The sequence below is a fragment of the Hemiscyllium ocellatum genome, chromosome 24 (genome assembly GCF_020745735.1).
Source record: "Hemiscyllium ocellatum isolate sHemOce1 chromosome 24, sHemOce1.pat.X.cur, whole genome shotgun sequence".
In the NCBI taxonomy this organism is placed as follows: domain Eukaryota; kingdom Metazoa; phylum Chordata; class Chondrichthyes; order Orectolobiformes; family Hemiscylliidae; genus Hemiscyllium; species Hemiscyllium ocellatum.
In genome coordinates, this window is record NC_083424.1 from 33,522,467 (window position 1) to 33,547,840 (window position 25,374).

A 25,374-nucleotide genomic window follows, 5' to 3' on the forward strand; every position below is an offset into this window, starting at 1 on the left:
ACCTCAACTTCTCAAGGGTAGCTAAGGGTGAGTGACAAATGCTAGCCAGCCAGCAATACTCACATCCCACTAGTGAATTTTTAAAAAAATGTGCTGTGGAATGTCTTGCTGCTGGCAGAAGGGATGCACTTTTCCTTTTGAAATGAACCATGTGAGTAGCCTTCATGGTGGTACTCCACAGAACCATTTCCAAAGAGTTTGAATTTTTTTCGATAAATTAACGAAGTTTTGTTGCTGTGAGCCATGTAGTACTTGTATCACTGACAACTTGAAATAAAATGAACTAGAATACCTACAGGACTGAGAGGCTGAGAAGAGTAGGAAGTATCAATGCTATAGGTGGAAATTTTTTAAAGAAAGGAAAAGTGGAAGCCATTTACCATCCGATATTGATAGCTATTCTGTTATCCATTGAGTTAATCCAGAAATAAAATGAGTTTGTTGCCAAGGTAATGAAATAATCACTTTTTAATCTTTAATACAGATTGGGACAAATCAACCAACAAAAGTAGTTTAGAGGACAATTTCATGGAATGGATTAAAGAGAATTTCTTGCAACAATACATTATGAAACTAATTAGAGAAAAAGCAATTTTAGATCTTGTTTCATGTAATGAGCCAAAATTAATTAGTAATTTCATAGCAAGGGATCTCTGGGGCAGAGGGATGATAAAATGATAGAATTTTACAATACTTTGAGTGTTACATGTTTAAGTCTGAAACTAGAATATTAAATTTAAATAATGCCAATTACAAAGGCATAAAGGCAATGGCTATAGTAGAATGAGGAGTTGTATTAAAAGGTGAACAATGACAAATGTTTAAATAATTCATAATTTTCAGTGTACATTCTATTAAGAAGTAAAGTGCCTTTGCAAAAGTGATCATTGTGACTCAAGAAATTATGAATATTAAATTTAAAAGCTGTTTTCATTGTTGCCAAAATGAACTGTGAGAAATGTAGAACCAAAAGACAAAATAAAATGCAACTAACCTAGCAGGAAATCTTAAAAATAGATTGTGAAAGTTTCTACAGGTCCATAAGGAGAAAGAGAGGAAGCAACTATAAGTATAGAGTCCTAGAAAATGTTTCGAATACATTAATGCTGGTAACCAAGGGTCTGACAGTGAGAATTTCTAATATGATGACAAGACTGGGATTTTTCCAGTTTTCAGATTAAGTCCAAAAGTGGCAGGGTTTCCAGAGGGAAACATATAACTTGCTGAGGTAAGAAACTTCACTGCATCTTTCAGCAGTTAAGCAGCTGATTAACTGTTGGTTGTCTTTCAGCTGGAATTGGCATCCCAGAACAAAGAGAGGCCAGCATCTTCAGAACTTAGAAGCACCGGTGCAGAGGATATGGCTGTTTTGGGGGCACTGCCGTCCAGGGTCCAGGATGAAAAGTGGTTGTAGCTTGTAAGGGTTTTCCAGGATTGGTGACTGAGAAAAGATGCTTAGGAACAAGGATAGGGTGTGTCCTCATGGCATCCATCCCCTGCCACATTTCCAGTGCCATGGTCTTGCAAAACTTCCTCCTTTACCAAACAGACAGCTTGCCTGGACTGGCTTTTCAGTTGTGTAGGCAATTTTTAAAATTATCTTAGCTGAAGGTAAAATAGCCTAGGCAGGGTGAGGCCCTCAATTGGTCATTATTTGATAAGGTAGGACATGTTTCTTGACTTGCCACTAGCATGTCTGCACCACCCCCTCCCCAACCTAAATAAGCCAACTGGGGCAGTAATCTTGCTGGCTGGTCTTCAGACCCTGCTAAATGTTAGATGGTTGGGTAAGCCTTCAAGACTTGATCGCTATTAACTCCTCTCTACTGTTTCTCACTCTCAGACATGAAAGATTCTACAGCACACTTTTTTTTTGAATGGATGGAAAGGTTCTCCAGGTGTCCTCCATGAATAATATCATTAAAACTGGATTGTCTACTCAATATAATGTTGCTGTTTGTGGGTCTTGTTTTGACAAATTAGCTAGGCTTTTTTTATATGATAGCATTGGCAATGACTTTCTAGCAAGATCTGGCACACATACCTGAGATGAAATGGAACTAGGAAAAGGTGAATATGATCAGGGATAATTGGATGTGCTGTAGGGCTAGAATTTTGTATTGTTCATATTGAGATAAAATCTGATTAAGAAAGTATATGCCTGGACTCAATCTAATCAACATTTAACCTATGGTGTTTAATATTTGATTGCGCTTCAAAAATGCTTGATTGGTTGGTAAATGCTTCGGGACAGCAGAGATTGTCAAAGTATTCCATACTAAATTGAATGTTCCTATTTGAGGAACATTAAATTATATTACTCTGCTTCTAGACCAGTTGATTAATTCATTTACCTCAGCCCCGGGATCAAAATTGGGACATGCTGATCTCCAAGCTTAATTACGCACAATAATGCAATTTCTGCTTTTGGGAGAATTTGTACTTTTTTCAAAATCAAACTGTTGTGACCCGTTTCCTTAAACATCTGAAGACAGTCACTGGTCTTGAAGTACTAATTCTGTTTTTTTTCCACAGATTCTGTCAGACCTGCTGACTTTCTCCCAGCTGTTTGTTGTTTGTAAATTGTAATGTTCTCTTCAAGTTTGAGTATTAGAAATATTAGAAAAATGTTTTTCTAAAAATAAGTCAGCCAGCAATTTGTTCCATTTAAGTGTTAGTGTTACGTTGTGATAGCATGTCATTCAAATTCATTGTTCAATTTATTTTTTATTTCATTGTAATACTAAATGATGTGATACAATATTGAATGTTATTCCTTTTGTTTTCTGCAGTGGTTCAGAAATGGCAAAAGAGGTTGATGATGAACCTGTTGTTTACTGGCTACCTCCAGGATATCAAGCAGTTCATGAGCTACCACCATCTCTCCATCCTCCACCTCCTGGAGGTTGGAAGACTGCAGTAAATGTTGAATGGGGTTAACATCAGAAACAGTTTTTGTCAATGGGAAATTAAAAAAATATATACTTGGAATAAATTTCAATTAACTGTGGAATGTTACTTTAGTTAGATGCATTTTGAAAATTATAAAATCTTCTTAAGTAGGTCCATTTCCATATGAAAGCTATGTATAGAACACAGCACCCGATCGACCTGATGTCTTTTGCAGCCATTGCAGTGCAGTTTGACCAATTGTTCTGAATTTGCAGTATTTGTCAACCACATTAACAAATATAAAACATTAATATCAAAAGTAATTTAATTCTGACAGGAATTGTTTGAAACCAAGCAGACCCATTTTCATAAATGCTAGTGCTTTTATTGTTGAACAAGTCTGGCTAATGTAAGCCATGTCCTTTGCAAACATTATAGCTAGTAAGTGTGATCAGGTGTGTAAACATTACAGCTCTTGACATTCTTCACAATTCATGCCTTTGTATAGCATCTCAAGCGTAAGCTTAAATCCACAGATAAGGTATTGAGTGATAATAAATTGTCACAAATTTTAGAAAAATCTAAGTATCTTAAGAGTGTCCAATATAAATCTACTCCCAGATCTGCTTTCTTCCTCTTAGTAACATGAAACTTTTGTCAATACATTTGGAATGAGAAAAATGAAACTGTTTTGATAAAGTTTATATGTTGAATGTTTTTGTTCTAATAAACCTCTTTTTTTTAATAATAAAAAATAGATTTTTAAACATTACGACAAATATAAAACAATGCAATTCAAAACAGTACAAAAATAGTACAAAACTAAACCCAAATAATAAAAAAGATTCCCCAACTCACCCTCCTATACGAATGTATAAACATATATAGAGAAGTATAAAATTTTTCAAAATCCTAAACTAGCTATTTAACTAACTAAATAAATAGTAATAACTCAGCCCAGCCAAACCAAACACTCCTACAGTCACAGTTCCTCCTCCCTGGATATTGGACTCATGAAACACAATTGTTACGGCTATATAAAAGCCCTTGTTAGTGTGGCAGATAAATCTGTGACCAGGTATTTCAAAAGGATGTCTTGTAAAATTCTCAGTTTTGTGATGTACCATATTTGTGAGAAAATCCAGGGGAATATGCTCCAAAGAAAGGGAATTCATAGCATGCTTACAGGATGGCTTTTTGGAACAGCTTGTCATGGAACCCACAAGGGAGCAGGCTATTCTGGAGCTAGTGCTTTGCAATGAACCAGACTCTATAAAAGATCTTAAACTAAGGGAACCCTAAGGAAGTAGCGATCATAATATGGTAGAGTTCAGTCTGGAATTTGAAAGAGAGAAGGCAAAATCGGATGTAATGGTGTTACAGTTAACTAAAGGTAATTATGAGGGCATGAGAGAGGAACTGACAAAAATAGACTGGAAGCAGAGGCTAGCGGGAAGACAGTAGAGCAAAAATGGCAGGGGTTTGTGGGTATAATTGAGGACACTATACAGAGGTTCATCCCCAAGAAAAGAAAGATTATCCAGGGAGAGATTAGACAACCATGGCTGACAAAGGAAGTCAGGAAATGTATTAAAGAAAAAGAGAGATCCTATAAAGTGGCCAAGAACAGTGGGAAATCAGAAGATTGGGAAGGCTACAAAAACAAACAGAGGATAACAAAGAGTGTAATAAGAAATGAGAGGATCAAATATGAAGGTAGGCTAGCCAGTAATATTAGGAATAATAGTAAACGTTTCTTTCAGTACATAAGAAACAAATAACAGGCAAAAGTAGACATTGCTGAAAATGTGTTGCTGGTTAAAGCACAGCAGGTCAGGCAGCATCCAAGGAACAGGAAATTCGACGTTTCGGGCCGGAGCCCTTCAGCAGGAATGAGGAAAGGGTGCCAGGCAGGCTAAGATAAAAGGTAGGGGGGAGGGGCGATGGAGATGTTATAGGTGGAAAGAGGTCAAGGTGAGGGTGATAGGCCGGAGTGGGGTGGGGGCGGAGAGGTCAGGAAGAGGATTGCAGGTTAGGAGGGCGGTGCTGAGTTCAAAGGAATTGACTGAGACAAGGTGGGGGGAGGGGAAATGAGGAAACTGGAGAAATCTGAGTTCATCCCTTGTGGTTGGAGGGTTCCCAGGCGGAAGATGAGGCGCTCTTCCTCCAACCGTCGTGTTGTTATGTTCTGGCGATAGAGGAGTCCAAGGACCTGCATGTCTTCGGTGGAGTGGGAGGGAGAATTAAAGTGTTGAGCCACGGGGTGGTTGGGTTGGTTGGTCCGGGCATCCCAGAGGTGTTCCCTGAAGCGTTCTGCAAGTCGGCGGCCCGTCTCCCCAATATAGAGGAGGCCACATCGGGTGCAGCGAATGCAATAGCTGATGTGTGTGGAGGTGCAGGTGAATTTGTTGCGGATATGGAAGGATCCCTTGGGGCCTTGGAGAGAAGTAAGGGAGGAGGTGTGGGCGCAAGTTTTGCATTTCCTGCGGTTGCAGGGGAAGGTGCCGGGAGTGGAGGTTGGGTTGGTGGGGGGTGTGGACCTGACGAGGGAGTCACGAAGGGAGTGGTCTTTGCGGAACACTGATGGGGAGGGGAGGGAAATATATCCCTGGTGGTGGGGTCCATTTGGAGTTGGCAGAAATGACGGCGGATGATACGCTGTATACGGAGGTTGGTGGGGTGGTAGGTGAGAACCAGTGGGGTTCTGTCTTGGTGGCGGTTGGAGGGGCGGGGCTCAAAGGCGGAGGAGCAGGAAGTGGAAGAGATGCGGTGGAGGGCATCGTTGATCACGTCTGGGGGGAATCTGCGATCCTTGAAGAAGGAGGCCATCTGGGCTGTACGGTATTGGAACTGGTCCTCCTGGGAGCAGATGCGGCGGAGACGAAGGAATTGGGAATATGGAATGGAGTTTTTACAGGGGGCGGGGTGGGAGGAGGTATGGTCCAGGTAGCTGTGGGAGTCGGTCGGTTTATAGTAGATCGCTGTGTTGAGTCGGTCGCCCAAGATAGAAATGGAAAGGTCTAGGAAGGGGAGGGAGGAGTCTGAGACAGTCCAGGTGAATTTGAGGTCGGGATGGAAGGTGTCGGTAAAGTTGATGAACTGTTCAACCTCCTCGGAGCACGAGGCAGCGCCGATACAGTCATCGATGTAGCGGAGGAAAAGGTGGGGGTTGGTGCCAGTGTAGTTGCGGAAGATGGACTGTTCCACATATCCTACAAAGAGACAGGCATAGCTGGGGCCCATGCGGGTGCCCATGGCAACTCCTTTAGTTTGGAGGAAGTGGGAGGATTGGAAAGAGAAGTTATTCAGGGTGAGGACCAGTTCAGTCAGTCAAAGGAGGGTGTCAGTGGAAGGGTACTGGTTGGTGCGGCGGGAAAGGAAGAAGCGGAGGGCTTTGAGTCCTTCGTGATGGGGGATGGAGGTGTACAGGGACTGGATGTCCATCGTGAAGATAAGGCGTTGGGGACCGGGGAAGCGAAAATCATGGAGGAGGTGGAGGGCGTGGGTGGTGTCCCGAACGTAGGTGGGGAGTTCTTGGACTAAAGGGGACAGAACCGTGTCGAGGTACGCGGAGATGAGTTCGGTGGGGCAGGAGCAGGCTGAGACAATGGGTCGGCCGGGGCAGTCAAGTTTGTGGATTTTGGGCAGGAGGTAGAAACGGGTGGTGCGGGGATGTGGGACTATGAGGTTGGAGGTGGTGGATGGGAGAACCCCTGAGGTGATGAGGTTATGGATGGTCTGGGAGATGATGGTTTGGTGGTGGGAGGTGGGGTCATGGTCAAGGGGGCAATAGGAGGAGGCGTCCGCGAGCTGGCGTTTGGCCTCAGCGGTATAACGGTCGGTGTGCCAAACTACTACCGCGCCTCCCTTGTCTGCCGGTTTGATGGTGAGGTTGGGGTTGGAGCGGAGGGAGTGGAGGGCTCCACTAAACAAAAGTAGACATTGGGCCACTTCAAACTGATGCAGGAAGCCTAGTGATGGGAGATAAGGAAATAGCAGGAGAACTTAACAAGTACTTTGCGTCAGTTTTCACAGTGGAAGACATGAGTAATATCCCAACAATTAAAGGGAGTCGGGGGCTGAGTTGAGTATGGTTGCCATTACAAAAGAGATAGTGCTAGAAAAGTTAAAAGGTCTTAAAATTGATAAATCTCCTGGCCCCAATGGGATACATCCTAGAGTTCTGAGAGAGGTGGCTGAGGAAATAGCGGAGGCATTGGTTGAGATCTTTCAAGAGTCACTGGAGCAGGAAAGGTCCCGGATGATTGGAAGATGGCTGTTGTAACCCCCTTGTTCAAGAAAGGATCAAGACAAAAGATGGAAAATTATAGGCCAATTAGCTTAACCTCGGTTGTTGGTAAAATTCTAGAATCCATCATTAAGGATGAGGTTTCTAAATTCTTAGAAGAGCAGAGTCTGATTAGAACAAGTCAACATGGATTTAGTAAGGGGAGGTCATGCCTGACAAACCTGTTGGAATTCTTTGAAGAGATGACAAGTAGGTTAGACCAGGGAAACCCTGTGGATGTGGTCTATCTAGACTTTCAAAAGGCCTTTGATAAGGTGCCACACGGGAGGCTGCTGAGCAAGGTGAGGGCCAATGGTGTTCGAGCTGAGCTGCTGGGATGGATTGAGGATTGGCTGTCTGACAGAAGGCAGAGAGTTGGGATAAAAGGTTCTTTTTCGGAATGGCAGCCGGTGACGAGCGGTGTCCCGCAGGGTTCAGTGTTGGGGCCACAACTGTTCGCATTATATATTAATGATTTGGATGAAGGGACTGGGGGCAATCTAGCGAAGTTTGCAGATGATACGAAGTTAGGTGGACAGGCAGGTAGTACTGAGGAAGTGGGGAGGCTACAGAAGGATCTAGACAGTTTGGGAGAGTGGTCCAGGAAATGGTTGATGGAATTCAACGTGAGCAAATGCGAGGTCTTGCACTTCGGCAAAAAGAATAAAAGCATAGACTACTTTCTAAACGGTGAGAAAATTAGTAAAGCCAAAGTACAAAGGGATCTGGGAGTGCCAGTCAAGGATTCTCTAAAGGTAAACATGCAGGTTGAGTCCGTGATTAAGAAAGCGATTGCAATGTTGTCACTTATCTCAAGAGGGTTGGAATATAAAAGTAGAGATGTGCTACTGAGACTTTATAAAGCTCTGGTTAGGCCCCATTTGGAGTACTGTGTCCAGTTTTGGTCCCCACACCTCAGGAAGGACATACAGGCACTGGAACGTGTCCAGCGGAGATTCACACAGATGATCCCTGGAATGGTAGGTCTAACATATGAGGAACGGCTGAGGATCCTGGGATTGTATTCATTGGAGTTTAGAAGATTAAGGGGAGTCTTAATAGAGACGTACAAGATAATACATGGCTTGGAAAGGGTGGACGCTAGGAAATTTTTTCCATTAGGTGAGGAGACTAGGACCCGTGGACACAGCCTTAGAATTAGAGGGGGTCAATTCAGAACAGAAATGCGGAGACATTTCTTCAGCCAGAGGGTGGTGGGCCTGTGGAATTCATTGCCACGAAATGCAGTGGAGGCCGGGACGCTAAATGTCTTCAAGGCAGAGATTGATAAATTCTTGTTGTCTTGAGGAATTAAGGGCTGTGGAGAGAACGCTGGTAAGTGGAGTTGAAATGCCCATCAGCCATGATTGAATGGCGGAGTGGACTTGATGGGCCAAACGGCCTTCCTTCCACTCCTATGTCTTATGGTCTTATACAATCTTCCGCCAACCCAACAGGCCTGGGGGTTTTTCTGATATCCAACCTAGCAAGATATTCTTCCTTGCACAGAATGTAAGAATATTGAAAAGTTTTGCCTTATGCAAGTCTGCAGGAAATACAATGGGTCGGCCCGAAAGGAGTGAAATAGGGTCCTTCTCCACCCCTACACCTAAAATCGTCTCTATTGCACCCACCACAGCGCTCCAATATGTTTGAAGCCTGTCACAAGACCAAAGACAATGGGTAAGAGTACCCATACAGACCTTGCACTTGGGACATGCTGAAAATACCCCTGGTTTAAATTTTGACAAACGGTCTGGGGCTAAGTGGACCCTGTGGAGAATCTTCAACTGTAAAGCATGGGTCCTATTGCAAATTGATATCTTCCTTGCATTCTCCCAAATATCCTCCCATGCCTCTGAAGAAACTTCAACACCCAGCTCTCTTTCCCACATCTTGCAGAGTCGATCTAACTCATCTGAGGTGGCACCCCCCAATTGGTGATATAGAGTACTGACAGAGAGTGTACTCTTAGCCAATCATACCCCTCTTTCTATGTCAGATTTGTAGGGATCAGTCAAAAGTGTGTTTTTTTTAAAATAAAATCCCTAACTTGAAAAAAATGAAAGAGGTCTCTATTAGGTATCTTGTACTTCCGTACTAACCGATCGAAGGACATCATTACATCTCCCTCAAATAAATCACCCAAGCAAGATATACCCCTAGCTGCCCAACGTTTAAATCCTGAATCTGTCATACCTGGTTGAAAACTCGGCATACCCACTAAAGGTGTAAACAAAGATGTTTTGCCAATATTACCTTCCCTCTGCTGAATTGCCCTTCTGAATTGCTTTAACAGTGTTGATAACTATTGGGTTATGGCAATATTCCCTAACTGTCCTCACCTTGTCCAAAAACAGCAAACTGGTAAGGGAGCACCTTGCCTGGGAGACTTCGATATCTAGCCATATTGAAAGAGGGTCCCCACAAACCCAATCACTTGTGTAGGTTAAAAGCGAGCTTAATTGGTAATTTTTAATGTCTGGAAGATCTACTTCACCCTGACCAAACTGGTCTAGATTATAGAAAAGGTACGGCCACTCAACTCAAGTCAAATGCCTTCTCTGCATCTAAAGAAATTACCAATCCCTGTATTGACTGCTGTTGGCATGCTTGAATTACATTAAGCAGCCTCCTAACATTATTGGAGGATCTGCGACCCTTTATAGTTTCACAGTAATAGAAGCAGGAGTAGGCCATTTGGCCCATCCAGCCTGCTCTGCCATTCATGAAGACCATCATCTCAGCTCCTCCTGTTTGCATTGTCCTTTATGAAGCCCGTTTGATCCTCTTTAATAATAGAAGGTAACACAGTCCCCAGCCTTAACGCAAAAGCCTTAGAAAGGATCTTAAAGTCCACATTTAAGAGCGAGATGGGCCTGTATGAAGCACATTCTTCCGGATTCTTCCCTTTTTTAAGGATAAGTGAAATATTGGCCTCTCTCAGAGATGGTGGGAGACAAACATGACTGTATGAATCATTAAGGAGGAGAAAGTGAGGTCTGCAGGTGCTGGAGATCAGAGCAGAAAATGTGTTGCTGGAAAAGCGCAGCAGGTCCTGAAGAAGGGCTTATGCCCGAAACGTCGAATCTCCTGTTCCTTGGTTGCTGCCTGACCTGCTGCACTTTTCCAGCAAAACATTTTCAACGTGTATGAATCATTAAACATATTCAGCATCGGGCCTGACAGTATACTTATAAATTCCTTATAGAATTCACTGGGAAGTCCTTCAGGGCCGGCCGCCTTTCCACTCTGAAGCTGCCTCACAGCTTCCTGCACTTATTGCTCTAATAATGGGGCATTGAGAAAGGACTGTTGTTCGGGAGTCACACCTGGGAGCTTCAGATCTCTAAAAAAGGATTCCATTTTGGCCTGCCCCTCCTCACAATTCCCAGACTGATATAATTTAGAGTAGAATCTCTGGAACGCCACATTAATCTTTTTAGAATCACATGTTAGGTTCCCAGACCCTTCCCTAATTGCTGTAATGGTTTGTGGGGCACTTCTCTTTCTGGCAAGGTATGCTAAGTATTTGCCTGGCTTGTCACCATGCTCATATAACTTTGCTTTGCAAAAGCCAACTCCTTCTTTGCTGTCTGCGTGAACATGGAATTTAGTGCAGACCGCAGTGCCGTAATTGTCTGTGGTTTGACCAATGAGGGTCTGTCAAAAGAGGCCTTCTCGGCTGCCTTTAACCATGCTTCAAGGAGTCGTTGCTGCTCACCCTTCTGCCGCTTCCTACTTTTGGAATATGAAATAACTAACCCTCTGGCATAAATTTTGGCAGTTTCCCAGAGAATAGATGAGCTATCAACTGAGCCTATGTTGATGTCTAGGAATGCCCGAAATTCCCGAGTGAAATACTCCATAAACTTGCTGTCCATGAGAATAAAGGAATCCATTCGCCAGTACCTTGAATCCACTGTAACATCTTTAATTTTAACCATGAGGTACACTGGAGCATGATCAGAGATGGCAATATTACCAATTGTACAGGATGCCACCAGATGCAGGGTTACCGCAGGGGACAGAAAAAAATCAATCCTCGTGTGACATCTGTGCGGATTGGAGAAAAACGTGGAATCCCTACCTGTAGGGTGGAGACACCTCCAGACGTCCACGAATCCTAATTCCCCACACAAACCCAATAACTTTTGAGTTTGTGCAGAGGATATCGAGGGACCTTTAGGCAACCTGTCTACTGTGGGGTCCATGAGGCAGTTAAAATCTCCCCCTATAATGATGTGCCGAGACTTGAGACTTATTACTTTAGAAAAAGTATCTACCAAGAATTTAAGAGGATGAGCTGGGTGACAATAAACATTTAAAATGCCATATTCTTCCCCATTTATCAAAGCTTTAAGAATTACAACCCTCCCATATGTGTCTTTAACACATTACAACTATTTAAATTAGAGATTTTTCCTAACCAATATAGCCACTCCTCTACTTCTGGCATTAAATGATGAAAAATAAACTCGGTCAAAGCCATTCTGCTGTGATTTCAGATGCTCGTTGTCATCCAAATGTGTCTCCTGTAACAAAGCAATATCCACCTTCTCCTTTCTAAGACTCAAGAGTACCTTAATTGGTGACTGACTTCCCTTAATATTCCAGATACACCTTTTAATCAAATCATTAGCCATAATCTTCTGCAATTACATTTAAATTCCAGAGAGGAGGAACCCGAACCACAAATTGCTGAGCCTTAGTGTCACATGATCCACCAAATATAAAAACTACATAAACTAAAACCACTACATTTAACAAACGTACAAAATTATTAAAAATAAAAAACAACAAAAACCAGAAAACAAACCAACATATAAAGCACCAATAGCGCTGAGTAGGGGAACTCACCCCCTGCCCGGTGGGGACAACTACCCATCCCGAACTGCCCATAAATAGGCATCTAACCATCTCAATCACCTTCACTTCTTCCAGCTAGAGCCGCATCACAAGCACAAGCTAAAAAGAATAAACACCCCATAGAATATCAATATGAATAAAAAAAACATTCTTTTATAAAAAAAAGGGGAATAAATACCCCACCCATCCTTTGGTATGTCCTAACTTAGAAATTTAAAATGTACATCTTAACCACCGCCAGACATAGTTTGAACCAAATTATTATCAATAGAAGTATAAAAAGGGGAAAGACAAAGCTCCAACCGGATTTCGTCCATTTCTTTTACAGAATGATAAACGCATACCCAAGCAATGATATTTATACAAACTACAATTGTTTAACTTGGGTTAGTTTGTCCACAAAGTCTCTTGTCTTCTCTGATGTGTCAAAGCGATGCTTGGATCCATCTAAGGTGATCCGAAGCACTGCCGGATATCTCAAGGAGTACTGAATCCCAAGCTCCTTCAATCTTCTCTTGACACCATCATACGATTTTTGTTTCTGGATCACCGCTGCTGAAAAGTCCTGAAAAAACATGATCTTAGACCCCTCGTAAATTAGGGCCTTTGGGTCCTTCCCCTGCAGTCTGGAAGCCTCCATGACTCTCTCCTAATCCCAGTAATGATGGAACTCCACCAGGAAAGGACGAGGACGTTGACCCAGACCCGACCTCCGTGCTGCAACCCGGTGAGCCCTCTCTATCTTCAATCCTCTCGTGCCAGTCTCCAAGTCAAGGAATTTCGGAAGCCAATCTTCAACAAATTCCGTAGGCCGCTCACCTTCCTTATCCTCAGGCAGACCGATGATCCGAATGTTTTTTCTCCTGCCCCTGTTTTCAAGATCATCCACTTGGTCACGCAAATTATGAACCTGCATCTTCAGGGCTTGGATCTCTTCCTTGAATGAATTGGCACCATTGTGACCCTATGCTCCATCTCATACATCCTTTTCTCCAGGTCTCCCAGCTGCTGCTCATGCTTCTGCAGCATGAGAGAGACTGGAGCCAGCTTATCTTCAATCTGTTTCCCCAACATCTCGCAAGATTTTGAGAGCTGGTTCACCAGGTCCTGGAGAGTAATCTGCTCTGAGGCTGCTGCAGGCTGAGCTGCAGGCCCAGCCTCAGATGCTCCTCCTCCCTTTTTAGGCATTTCTGGACAGCTGAAAATGCAGGTAAGTCAATTTTTAAATGTTTCTTGAGGCTCCACAATCTTTCCAACACCCCAAGAAATCCTGATGACCTGGGTTGGGTGGGTTAAAGGACCGTCCTGCTCCTGCTGCGATGTGAAGCTCTGCAGTGTGATCTTCTCAGATCGCTGCCATCTTAGATTCCCCATACCTCTTATTTTTGACTACAATGTTTCATGACATAAAGCTCATGTTCATAGCAGATTTTCACTTTCTTGTGAAGGAGATGTAATCATTACCTGTTGCATGTTACACAAAACAACATGGCAAATGACACATGCTCAGTGAATCACTTTCTAGTCCAGGAAGTACATACTGTAATCATGGATGCTTCCTGTATCATAGTTTATTTTACAGTGCTTTAGGCTCATTTTCACTTTTTTGACATTTATTCCCAGTCTTGCCTTCCAAAAGTTTCAGATAAGTGAATGTTGGATAGACAATGGGAATTATTATTTATGTGTTTTAGCCAATATGTGAATGGCAGGGCTTTAATATAATCTGCAGATCACAGTGGCCTCCCCCAGTCACTTATGCACTGTTCAGCAATGTGATTCAAGGAGGTATAACCAGAACAAAAAAAAACATGCTGTTTCATTAATAGATTTTTGATTTCAACATTCTATTGTAGCACTTGAAAGCTTGAATACAGCAGATGGATTTTGTACTTGACAGCCTTTATAGATCTTGATCTCTTATTTATTTAACTGTGTATATTGAAAAAAAATTTGTGGCAATTTTCCAATTTTGTCACGTATACCAGATTTAAGTTGACTCTGTTAATAGCATGCTTCTCTCTGGGTAAGAAAGGTGTAAGTTTAAACGCATTTTAAGTTATCAGTTCAGCCGAGTACTGAGGGAGTACTGCACTGGCAGAAGTTTCATCTTTGGTATGAAAGATTATACTAAGATCTGGCCTGCCAATACAGTGCAAAAGCTCTCACAGCACTTTTGAAGATGAACAAGTGAGTTGATCTTGGTGACGAGGTTACTTATTTTGCAGTCAGCATCATAAACAGATTTATCACATTGCTCTTGGTGGGAGCTTGTCTGCACAATTGGCAGCATGTTTCCTGTAGTCCAACAATGACTACATTTCAAAAGCACTTTACTTAATTGGCTAGAAAATAGTTTCAAATGTCCTGAGGTCATAAAAGCTTTGATATAAATGCAAATCTTTATTTCTTAGCACCACACCCTTCAAACTGTGATGTAATGTCAGAGGAGCATTATTTAATATTAGTTGTCTTTTTTTTTGTATTTGTATCCTGTGTAAATAGTTCCTTGTTCCATATTGTTCAGATGAAAGCAAAATACTGTGGATATTAGAAATCAAAAATAAAATAGAAAATCCTGGAATATTCACAAATACTGACTGTCTTGCTGAAGAGATGGTGTCAGAGGTCAATCATTTTTCAGTCTGTTTCTCACTCTACTCTTTCCTTACCTGGTAAATAATTGCAATATTTTCTGTCCATACTGTTTAGATTTTCTTTCCCCTTCCATACTAGATGCAAGAGTGGTGAGCAATGGAGCAACATTTCAATATTTTGTTGAGGAATGCGTTTAAGCACTGGTAAAAGTTAGTATGTTATTTGTCACTTGTCAAAATTGATCCCTTGGATGTACTTATTATTAGATGACACCTGTCTTGTTCATTGGTGGATACAATTACTTTGCAGCAGTAGAAATGCTGTCAGTTCTGTTTGAACATATTCCCCAAACACACTGATTACTGTTTGTGTTGACATCAAACCCTGTATCCATTTCAGATTTTTTTTTAAACAATGATTCTATTCCCTATCTGGCTTGTACAGATGCCTTCTTTCCTAGAAATCTAAAGTCTGCCTTCCTGCACCATCTTTTCAGCCTCTCGTCTGTCTGCCTTCTCCTTCTATTTCTTTACTCATGTACGTGACACACGAGGGGTAAGACAGAGGTCATAGTTGATGCCCTGCTTTCTCATTTTCTATCTTCCCTATAAATTGAGTATAGGACTGCATCTCCCTTCCTAGGTCATTGGTACCAAGTTGGAACCACAAAATCTGGCTGCTTAACCTCCCCCAGAAGAATATTGTGCAGCTGTTCCATGACATCCTTGGCCCTGACACCTGGATGTTATGAAGCTTTCCTCGAGTAACATTAATGGCCCCAGAGATGCCTGTCTGTTCCTCTAACAAAGTTGCTATCACTATTGCTCCTCCTGTTTTCTTTCTTTCCTCCTGTGTAACTGAGCTGTTCATGCTGCCACAAATCTGACTCTGATTAAACCCTTTTTGGGGATAGGGGGAGAAGCCCCCAGAGGCATTCTGTGCTACCTGTCCATTTCTCTTCGATTACCTAGCTGTCACTCATTTTCTTTCTGCTTCTAGCCCCTTGAGCTGTGATATAACTGCTTCTCCGATCAATTGTGCAACCTACGTTCACTTAGCCTTGCAGATTTAATAGTGACTCTGCTCCTACTTGAAGTGTGAAACCCAGGCTTCAAGTTTATGCAGTGAGCTGCACCTCCATTGTTTAAACCCATTTCAGTCATCACATCAGCCTAGTGGTACGGTTCATGTCTTTGTATTTGCATATCATTCAACTGAGCTGTCAGTTCTTAAAATTTGTTTTCCTTCTGTTAACATTACTCGACCTTGGATTACTTGTTAATTTATTAACTTAGCCCTGACTTTCCCTCTTTGTTACTTTCTCACTTAAATTCAAGTAAGCTACTACAAGAAAAAATAAAACATTTCTAGTTGCAGCAATTTAAAGACACTTGACAAAAGTCAGACTTTACAGATTTTCTGCGATGCCGCTACTTTGTTTTTTTTTTGTAGCCATTGACATTGTTTCTGTCTCAAATTCCACAACTTGCCATTCAATCCAAAGTAACAGGGCTTCCCTATTCACTGGCTTGAACATTAGGACAACTGTTGTTTAGTTTTTCATAATTGAGCCATTTGATTACATGCAAAGCAGAAGTGATTCAGAATGATGAGGGTTATTGTGGTTAAACTGCTCCCCCCCCTCCGCAAAGAAAGTACAAAGGAAAACATCAACAAATCTAAACAGCAGTGGTAGTGAGGGACATAAAAGGATTGAGTTCCAAAGGTACTGCAGGACTAGATGACCAATTGGAGCGTATGATCAAGACCATGGTAGCTGTCCTTGTAACGGCTGGACAAGGAGGATTATGATACATGTTCTATGCTTACCGAATATGTTTTTCTTCCTCTCAGAATAATTATTTTTTAACCTCTTTCACCACCCCTTTTCACCATAACTCATTTACTTCTTGTCATTTTTCCTAATGTCAGTAAAGGGAACAGCTAGAGGGAGTAAAGAATAGTTCAGGTGGCAGAAGGAGATTTTGAGCACAGCATAGGAATGGAAACTAGGCTGGGGAGGCATGGGTGTGCATGGGAACTTAATGAACTCCTCGGGTAAGCTTTAAGCCGCAGTTCCAAACAAAGGACAAATATGGACTGAAGTAAAAATTCTGAACTGGGAGAAGTCTGATTTTAATATAATAGCACCAGTCCTGACCAAAGTGGACTGGAAGTAACTAATTGTGGAAAAATCGAGATCCGAGCTGTGGGCATCTTTCAAAAAGGAAAGAGTGATAGCTAACATGCTCCTGGAAAAAGGAAGGCTGGGGCTAACAAGTCCAGAGAACCCTGCATACAGAAAAGTACAGGGTTAGATCAGAAAAGGGAAGTTTCTATAGATTCTGGTGGCTCAGATATTAAGTAGTACTAAAGACACAGAAAATTCAAGGATTTGCTTGAAAAAAGAAATTAGGGAATTGATGAGGAGACATGGAAGAAACACATAGGTAAACCAAAAAAAATTTAAGTATGTTAGGGTGCCAAGGGGATAATCAGGGAAAGGCTTGTCGGAGACCAAAATGGCAAACTGTGTGGAGCAGGAAGACATAGGGGAGATTTTAAATGAGCACTTTGCACATATTTTAACAATAAAGAAGAATGCTGTAGGTATAGAAATCCACGAGGACTGCAATATACTTGAACAAATTTCAATCAAATAGAAGCAAGTATTAGTGGTTTTAAAAGTTAAATAAATTCTCAGGCTCAGCTGAGCGGCACCCCAGGCTGCTGTGAGCAATAGAGGAGGTTGCAGGGGCCTGCCATTCCTTTTCAAATTTCTCTTTGGCCACAGAGGTGCCAGAGGTTCCCATGACAGCTAATATACTATGATTCATTCAGAGTTTCTTAGCTTATCCCTGCCACTCTTCATGAATCAGTGATAAGGTAACTTTAGAGCAAAAAAACTGAGGGTAAGAATTAATCTTCACTTGGAGAGTCAAGTATTATTAAATGATAGGTGTGTCGAGGAGGTGACTAGGTATATAAATGAAAGTAGTGCAATTATTGAAGTCTACATGGACTTTGGTATGACTTTTGACAAGATGGTTCATAGGAGACTGGTCAAGAAGGTAAAAGTCTCTGATATTGCATCAAATACTTTTGGTACAGCAAGCTCCCTAAGAGGTAAAAACAATGACTGCAGATGCTGGAAACCAGATTCTGGATTAGTGGTGCTGGAAAAGCACAGCAGTTCAGGCAGCATCCGAAGAGCAGTAAAATTGACATTTCGGGCAGAAGCCCTTCATCAGGAATCATTCTGTGTGTGTGCTTTGGCAGGAGAGCAGAGTGAATTGATGTTTAAGTGATAGTAACTGAACAATCAAGTAGCAACCTTTTGTCAAATTCCCTTCTATCCCTATCTAGAATTTGAAAAGTAACTTACTGCTTGCAGTATTCAGTGAGGTGAGTTCTAAACTGTTGTTCACATTATTACACTGCTGCACTAATCCCTGTGGCACTCAACTTACAGGTTGCCATCCTGACAATGTTCCCATTACCCCGACAATGTTTTCTTTAGGTAGCTGATCTATCCATATTAATATACTACCCATAACATAATGGGCCCAAAACTCTTATCCCATTTATCTATTTTGCTTGTTACCTCTTCAAAGAATCCTAATAAATTTGTCATGATTTTGCCCTCCTGAAGCCCAGCTAACTCTCTTTGATTATATTATGTGGTTTAGATTAGATTAGATTCCATACAGTATGGAAATAGGCCCTTCAGCCCAACAAGTCCATACTGACCCTCTGAAGAGTAACCCACCCAGACCTATTCTCCTACTTTATATTTACCCCTGACTTGGCAATATAGCATTGGCCAATTCACCTGACCTGCACATCTTATGGATTGTGGGAGGAAACCTAAGCACTCGGAGGAAACCCACGCAAACATGGAGAGAATGTGCAAACTCCACACAGGCAGGCATCCAAGGCAGGAATCAAACCAATGGTCCCTGGCACTGTGAGACTGCAGTGCTAGCCATTAAGCCACCATGCTGTCTTCTATTGCATCTTTTATAATACTCTTAACTTTTTTCGAGTTAGACCATGTACCACCCCCTGAGAAAAAGAACAGGAAATGACATCACCGCAGGAAATGACATCACCAACCCAAAAAACCCAAACATATAAATAGAAAGCAGGAATGATGTACACTGCTTCGCCTAAGGCCCACTGAAGATGTGAGCTAGTACGGTGATGAAATGTCTGGAAATGAACCTCCCAGCTCAGTGAACAAACCTACATCCAGAATCTCAACCTGAGCTACAAATCATCTCAAGAGTCGCGATGATTTATTATATCTGCCTCATTATACATTATCAGATTCAAAATATTCTTTTCCCAATATATTGTTCTTGGAAACTGTCCCAGCCTGATTCTTGTATATAGAGAGATTTGGATTACTTAAAACTATGTTCACTGACCAAAAGCAGGAGTCACAATCTAGGGATACAGGGTAGACCATTTGGGACTGAGATGACGAGAAAGTTCTTCACCTATAGAGTGGTGAACCTGTGGAATTCTCTGCCACAGAAAGTGGTTGAGGCCAGTGCATTGAATGTTTTCTAAGACGGATTTAAATATAGTTCTTAGGACTAAAGGGATAAAAAAGTATTAGAAGACAGTGGGAGCAGGTACTGAGTTGGACGGTCAGCTATGATCATCCTGAATGGTGAGCAGGCTTGAAGGGCCTAATGGCCTAATGGTCTTATTTTCTGTTTCTAAATTCACTTAGAATTCTTCCTTGTGGCTTTCTCTGCCTTTCAGTGTGTTCGTGAAGTTATGTATGATTAGTGTACTGTCTTGTTTTACATGTCTCATTATTTCCTGATTTATTCTTACCAAAAAGCGAATATTATAGTGAGCCTGTAGACCACTTCCACCTGTCTCTCCTCTTTTTTTTAATTCCTTAGCTCCACTTATATGGATTCTACATTGTCATAGAGTCATAAAGCGTGGAAACAGAACTTTCGGTCCAACTCATCCATGCTGACCAGATAGACTAAATTAATGTAGTCCCACTTGCCAACACTTGGCCCATGTCCCTCTAAACCCTTCCTATTCATATACCCATCCAGATGTTGTAATGGTTCCAGCCTCTACCACTTAGTCTGGCAGCTCATTTCATACATGCACCACCCTTTGCATGAAAAAGTTGCCCCTTCAGTCTCTTATAAATCTTTCCCCTCTCACAATAAACTTATGCCCTCTAGTTCTGGATTTCCCCCAATCCAGAGAAAAGACCTTATCTATTTACCTAACAATGCTCCTCATGACCTTATAGAGGTCACCCCTCAAATCTTCCTATCCAAAATAATTTTGTTCGTATTCTATCACATAATGACAAAACTACCTCACCACTCCTTCTAGCCTGCTGTTTTGAAAAGTCACTGAAAATTTAGTTCCCAGCTTTGATCTCCTTGCAGCTATTTTCCACTGCCTATAAGATCGTACCCATTAACTTTTATTTGTGCTACTGATTCATTTTTTGTAAACTGTTTCTTCCTGTCCTACTCTAGGTATCATCATCCAAAAAGCTACTCTACAATGCTGCTAATGGCTGCTGTCTTTCAAATATAAATGCCTTTTATCATCATCTCAGTGGAACAATCTGGTTCGCTTTTGACTGTTAATCAACCCCCCCAAGCTTGCTGTCATGTAGACTTAAGAACAGCCACATGACTCCCTTCAGTTTACCTTCAAGGCAATCCCAAAGCATAACAGTCTATAAACATAATCATTGTAACTTCATTTGTAATTACTTCTAACATGGAGGATCTCAGGCTTGCCTGTATTAAAATTCATTTATCACACATTTACACAATCCATTTATTCATCAATGCTGATTTGTTACTTTGTTTCTGTCACACTACAAATGCCACTAATCTCAGTCATTTGGCAAACATAGTTGTATAGCTGTCTGTATTGTTATCTGATCCATTAATATACATCAAAAAATGCAAATCCCAATTCTGATCTTGGTGGGGCATCAGCAGCCAGTTGCTGCTTTTCACCATTCTTGCAACCAGATCACTAATTTGTTTTCCATTCCATGTAATTTAATTCTAACTAATATTTACTGATATGGAAACTTAATGTAAATCCTTTTTAGAAATCCATGTGAAGTATTAACATTCCACTACCTGATTGTCACTTCCTCAAAAGAAAATACATTGTCATGTTTGATTAATCTTTAGATATAGTCAACATGGATTCAAATTCAACCAAATTCTGCTTTTCTTTTCAAAATTATTAGAACTTAGCGGTGAGTAATTAATATAAAGATGTATAACCAAAACTGGAATATTTAGCCACATCCAGATCAGTTATAAATCTGTAATAGTGAAGGAATGAAACAATTTTGTTTTCAACAAATAGAACTATATTGCTATTCAATGTTTTTTGAAAAGGTAATTTGATACATTAGCCTCAATTTATCACTACTGGGCTAGTTTAAACCCAATAGTTCAGACTCAGATGGGAGTTCACTCTATGCTCTGAATTCTTTGGATAACATCAATGCATTGCCAGCCTTTGCCAGGGCTGAAGGGGCAAAGGATGAAAAGCAAAAGATTAACTAAAGAAGTGTGGAACCCAGGAGACTGCAGAAAATACTGAACCCAGTATCCAATATTGTTTGATGCTGCAAGACATGATTGCAAAGAGGGCTGATGCCTGTGGCAGTCCCAAGACATCACCCCTGTAGGTCAGCTTTGCAGAATGCCTGCAATGAATTGGAGCCACGTTTTAAGTCACAACTGCTGTTGCTGTCACTAGATGTACAAGAGTCATGCTGCATCATACCAGACAGTCTTCCTGCAGCAGATGGCACATCTCTATATCTGGCTCTCAGTTGACCAAAATCTTTGTAGGAAGTTTCCTGAAATCCTTGATAGATAACTTTCCAGATTCTGCAGTGATGGCTGTAAGCATTTCCATGCTTTAAATCACCTTACATCTGTGATGGTAATATTCAATGAATTTTCATTAAACTCGAACCAGTTTAACCAAAGTTTATATTGAATGATGTAAGTAGTTGAATCTGCAACATTTGGATAGTGTTAATATTGAATTTTGGTTGCTTGGGACGTGCAATTAGATGACCTCCAATAGAATGTATTTTTTAAAAATTCGAATAAGCAAGGATTGAGGGTTCAGTGGAGGAAGCTATGATGTGGAGCTAGTTGGTCCAGTGCCAGTTCATACTTGGGACTATAATGACTGTTCCTTTTACATCCCACCCTTTTTGTCCTTAGTGTCAGTTATGGCCAACAATACTTCTCATTATATCTCGGTACATGTGACAACCATCAATCAGGTAAAAAGAAGGACTGCAGATGCTGGAAACCAAAGTCTAGATTGGAGTGATGCTGGAAAAGCACAGCAGGTTAGGCAGCATCCGAGGAGCAGGAAAATCGACGTTTCGGGAATAGAGGCAGGGTGCCTGCAGAGTGGAGAGATAAATGAGAAGGGGGGTGGGGTTGGGGTGGGGAGAAAGTAGCATAGAGTACAATAGGTGAATGGGGGTGGGGGTGGAGGTGATAGGTCAGAGGGGAGGGTGGGGGAAGGTAGCAAAGAGTACAATGGGTGAATGGGGGTGGGGATGAAAATGATAGGTCAGAGAGGAGGGTGGTGTGGATAGGCAGGTAGGACAGGTCATGGGAACGGTGCTGAGCTGGAAGTTTGGAACTGGGGTGAGGTGGGGGAAGGGGAAATGAGGAAACTGGTGAAATCCACATTGATGCTGTGGGGTTGAAGTGTTCCGAGGCAGAAGATGAAGCGTTCTTCCTCCAGGTGTCGGGTGGTGAGGGAGTGGTGGTGGAGGAGGCCTAGGACCTGCATGTCCTCGGTAGAGTGGGAGGGGGAGTTGAAATGTTGGGCCACAGGGCGGTGGGGTTGATTGATGCGGGTGTCCAGGAGATGTTCCCTAAAGCACTCTGCTAGGAGGTGTCCAGTCTCCCCAATGTAGAGGAGGCCACATCGGGAGCAATGGATACAATAAATTATATTGGTGGATGTGCAGGTGAAACTTTGATGGATGTGGAAGGCTCCTTTGGGGCCTTGGATGGAAGTGAGGGAGGAGGTGTGGGCACAGGTTTTGCAATTCCTGCGGTGGCAGGGGAAGGTGCCAGGATGGGAGGGTGGGTTGTAGGAGGGCGTGGACCTGACCAAGTAGTCACGGAGGGAACAGTCTTTGCGGAAAGCAGAAATGGATGGGGAGGGAAATATATCCCAGATGGTGGGGTCGGTTTGGAGGTGGCGGAAATGTCGTCGGATCATGTGGTTTATGCAAACGTCAGTCGGGTGGAAGATGAGCACCAGTGGGTCCTGTTCTTGTTACAGTTGGAGGGGTGGGGTTTGAGGGTGGAGGGGCGGAATGTGGATGAGATGCGTTGGTAGGGATCTTTAACCATGTGGGAAGGGAAATTGCGGTCTCTAAAGAAGGAGGCCATCTGGTGTATTCTGTGGTGGAATTGGTCCTCCAGGGAGCAGATAGGGCAGAGGCAGAGGAATAGGGAATACGGGATGGCATTTTTGCAGGAGGTAAGGTGAGAAGAGGTGTAATCCAGGTAGCTGTGGGAGTCGGTGGGTTTGTAAAAAATGTCAGTGTCAACTCAGTTGTCATTAATGGAGATGGAGAGGTCCAGGAATGGGAGGGAGGTGTCAGAGATGGTCCAGGTAAGTTTAAGGTCAGGGTGGAATGTGTTGGTGAAGTTGATGAATTGCTCAACCTCCTCGCGGGAGCACAAGGTGGCGCCAACGTAGTCATCAATGTAGCAGAGGAGTGGTGCGGGTGTAAATATAGAAGGTGGACTGTTCTACATAGCCAACAAAGAGACAGGCATAGCTGGGGCCCATTTGGATGCCCATGGCTACCCCTTTGGTCTGGAGGAAGTGGGAGGATTTGAAGGAAAACAATCAAGTTAGACATACTCTGAGTTCTGAGTCAGAAAGCCACATGTTCAAGTACCACTTGAGTACAAAAATCAAGGTTAACACTGCAATACGGTATTGAAGGAATGCAGCACTGTGTTATTTGTTAGATGTGATGTTAAAGCAAGTTCCTATATTCCTGCTGAGCTGGCTACAAAATATGCCACAGCCTCATCTAAAGAAGAGCTGGTGGTTTTTTTTCTCTGGTGTCCTGACCATCGTTTATCATTGTCAATATTTCAAAAACAGGCTAGTCATTATCACATTATTGTTTGTGGGAGTTTGTCAGCTGTAAGTGAGTCTTTGACAGTTGACCTGTCATTCAGGGTATTACTTGCAACTGCTTTTACCTAATCCACATCATCTCTGAAATTATATCCATGTTTTTATTACCTCCACATTTAACATCGTGAACACCCTCTAGGAAATCTCCCAAGAGTAAATTACACAAACCTCATTTCATTCAGGATACGATTGTCCATATCCTGCACCACATTATGTCCTCAAGCTTTGCTGTCCTTTATTAACTCACTATCCTTCTGTGAATGGAACTCTGAGAAAAGGATTTTATTTTCTAGTCCCTCCATAGTATTGTTTCACTTTACTTCTGAAATCTCTTGATTCCTGTCTCCCATTACATCTCATATCATTGAATCTATTGACTCACATGCGCCAGCTCCAACTTCTGTAACAACGTTGATGGGAACTTTTGCCATTTTGGGCTTTCCCTCTCAAATTTCCTTTACAAACCTTTCATCCTGCTGCTACTTGTCTCCAAAATCTCCTGATACTTCTTTGGACAGCACATTTTTCTACTATTTCCCAAAGATACACCTCTCTCTCAGTGAGAATGCCACACACTGCCCCCTCACTCCCACTCCAATTTGTCAGAAGAGGTCCACCCTCCATCCTAGCGAATTTGAGACGTGATCGGGACAAACTCAGGCCGTTCGGCCCTCCCAAGGGCAGTTATCCACTTAGGGGATCGGATCAGGGTTTAAAGATGCTACATAAATTAAAATTGTTGATGTTACCATTGCAACATATTACATAGAACTAAAACTTCCTTGTCCCAAGCAAAAAAAACTTGGAGGGTTGAGCTTCAAAACAATGAAGATAGCTATTCCCACTAAGTTTGGTAAAGTCATCTGTGTCTGGAAATTACCTCTAAGAGCTAAGACTGAATTGAAAACTGGGTGGAAGGTTTGTAAAGAGATGAATAGAAATGCAAAATGACAGCTGTCCCTTCAAATTAACAACATAAGGAGCAAAAGGTAACTCTGTTTATACACATAAACAAAAGTCTAATATATGTTCAGAATGGAGAAGTAGTTTTAAGATCCTGTCTATAGCAACTAACTAGTCCATGTTCAAGTACAAGAAGATCTGGTCAATATCCAGGCTTGGGCTGACAAGTAGTAAATAATGCCAGACAATTACCATCTCCAATAAGAGACAATCTAACCGCCATTCCATGATATTCAATGGAGTTACATTCATTGAATTCTCCCACTATCAACATGCTGGGGGTCACTACTGACAAGAATTGAACTGGACTCACCACATAAGCACAGTAGCAGGTCAGAGGCTAGAAATACTGTGGCAAGTAACTCCCCTCCTGACTTTCTAAAGCCTGTCTATCTGCAAGGTACATGTCAGGAATGTGATGAAATACTCCCCATTTGACTAGATGAGTGCAGACCCAATAAAACTTACAAAACGTGACACCATCCAGGACAAAGCAGCCTATTTGATTGGCATCACATCATCTACAAACATCTATTGCC

The 25,374-nt window shown here is 42.1% G+C and overlaps 1 protein-coding gene across 2 annotated transcripts in view; it reads left to right on the forward strand.

The window, feature by feature from the left end:
- The window catches only part of zmat5 (zinc finger, matrin-type 5), a 28,005-nt gene extending 24,992 nt beyond the window's left edge, over window positions 1–3,013 (forward strand). For both annotated transcript variants that reach the window (XM_060843684.1, XM_060843683.1), the window contains one exon: window positions 2,793–3,013. In XM_060843684.1, the coding sequence (XP_060699667.1) occupies window positions 2,793–2,940 (148 nt within the window). In that variant the 3' untranslated portion in view covers window positions 2,941–3,013. The remainder of the gene's footprint in view (window positions 1–2,792) is intronic.
- Window positions 3,014–25,374: the final 22,361 nt, after the last annotated feature.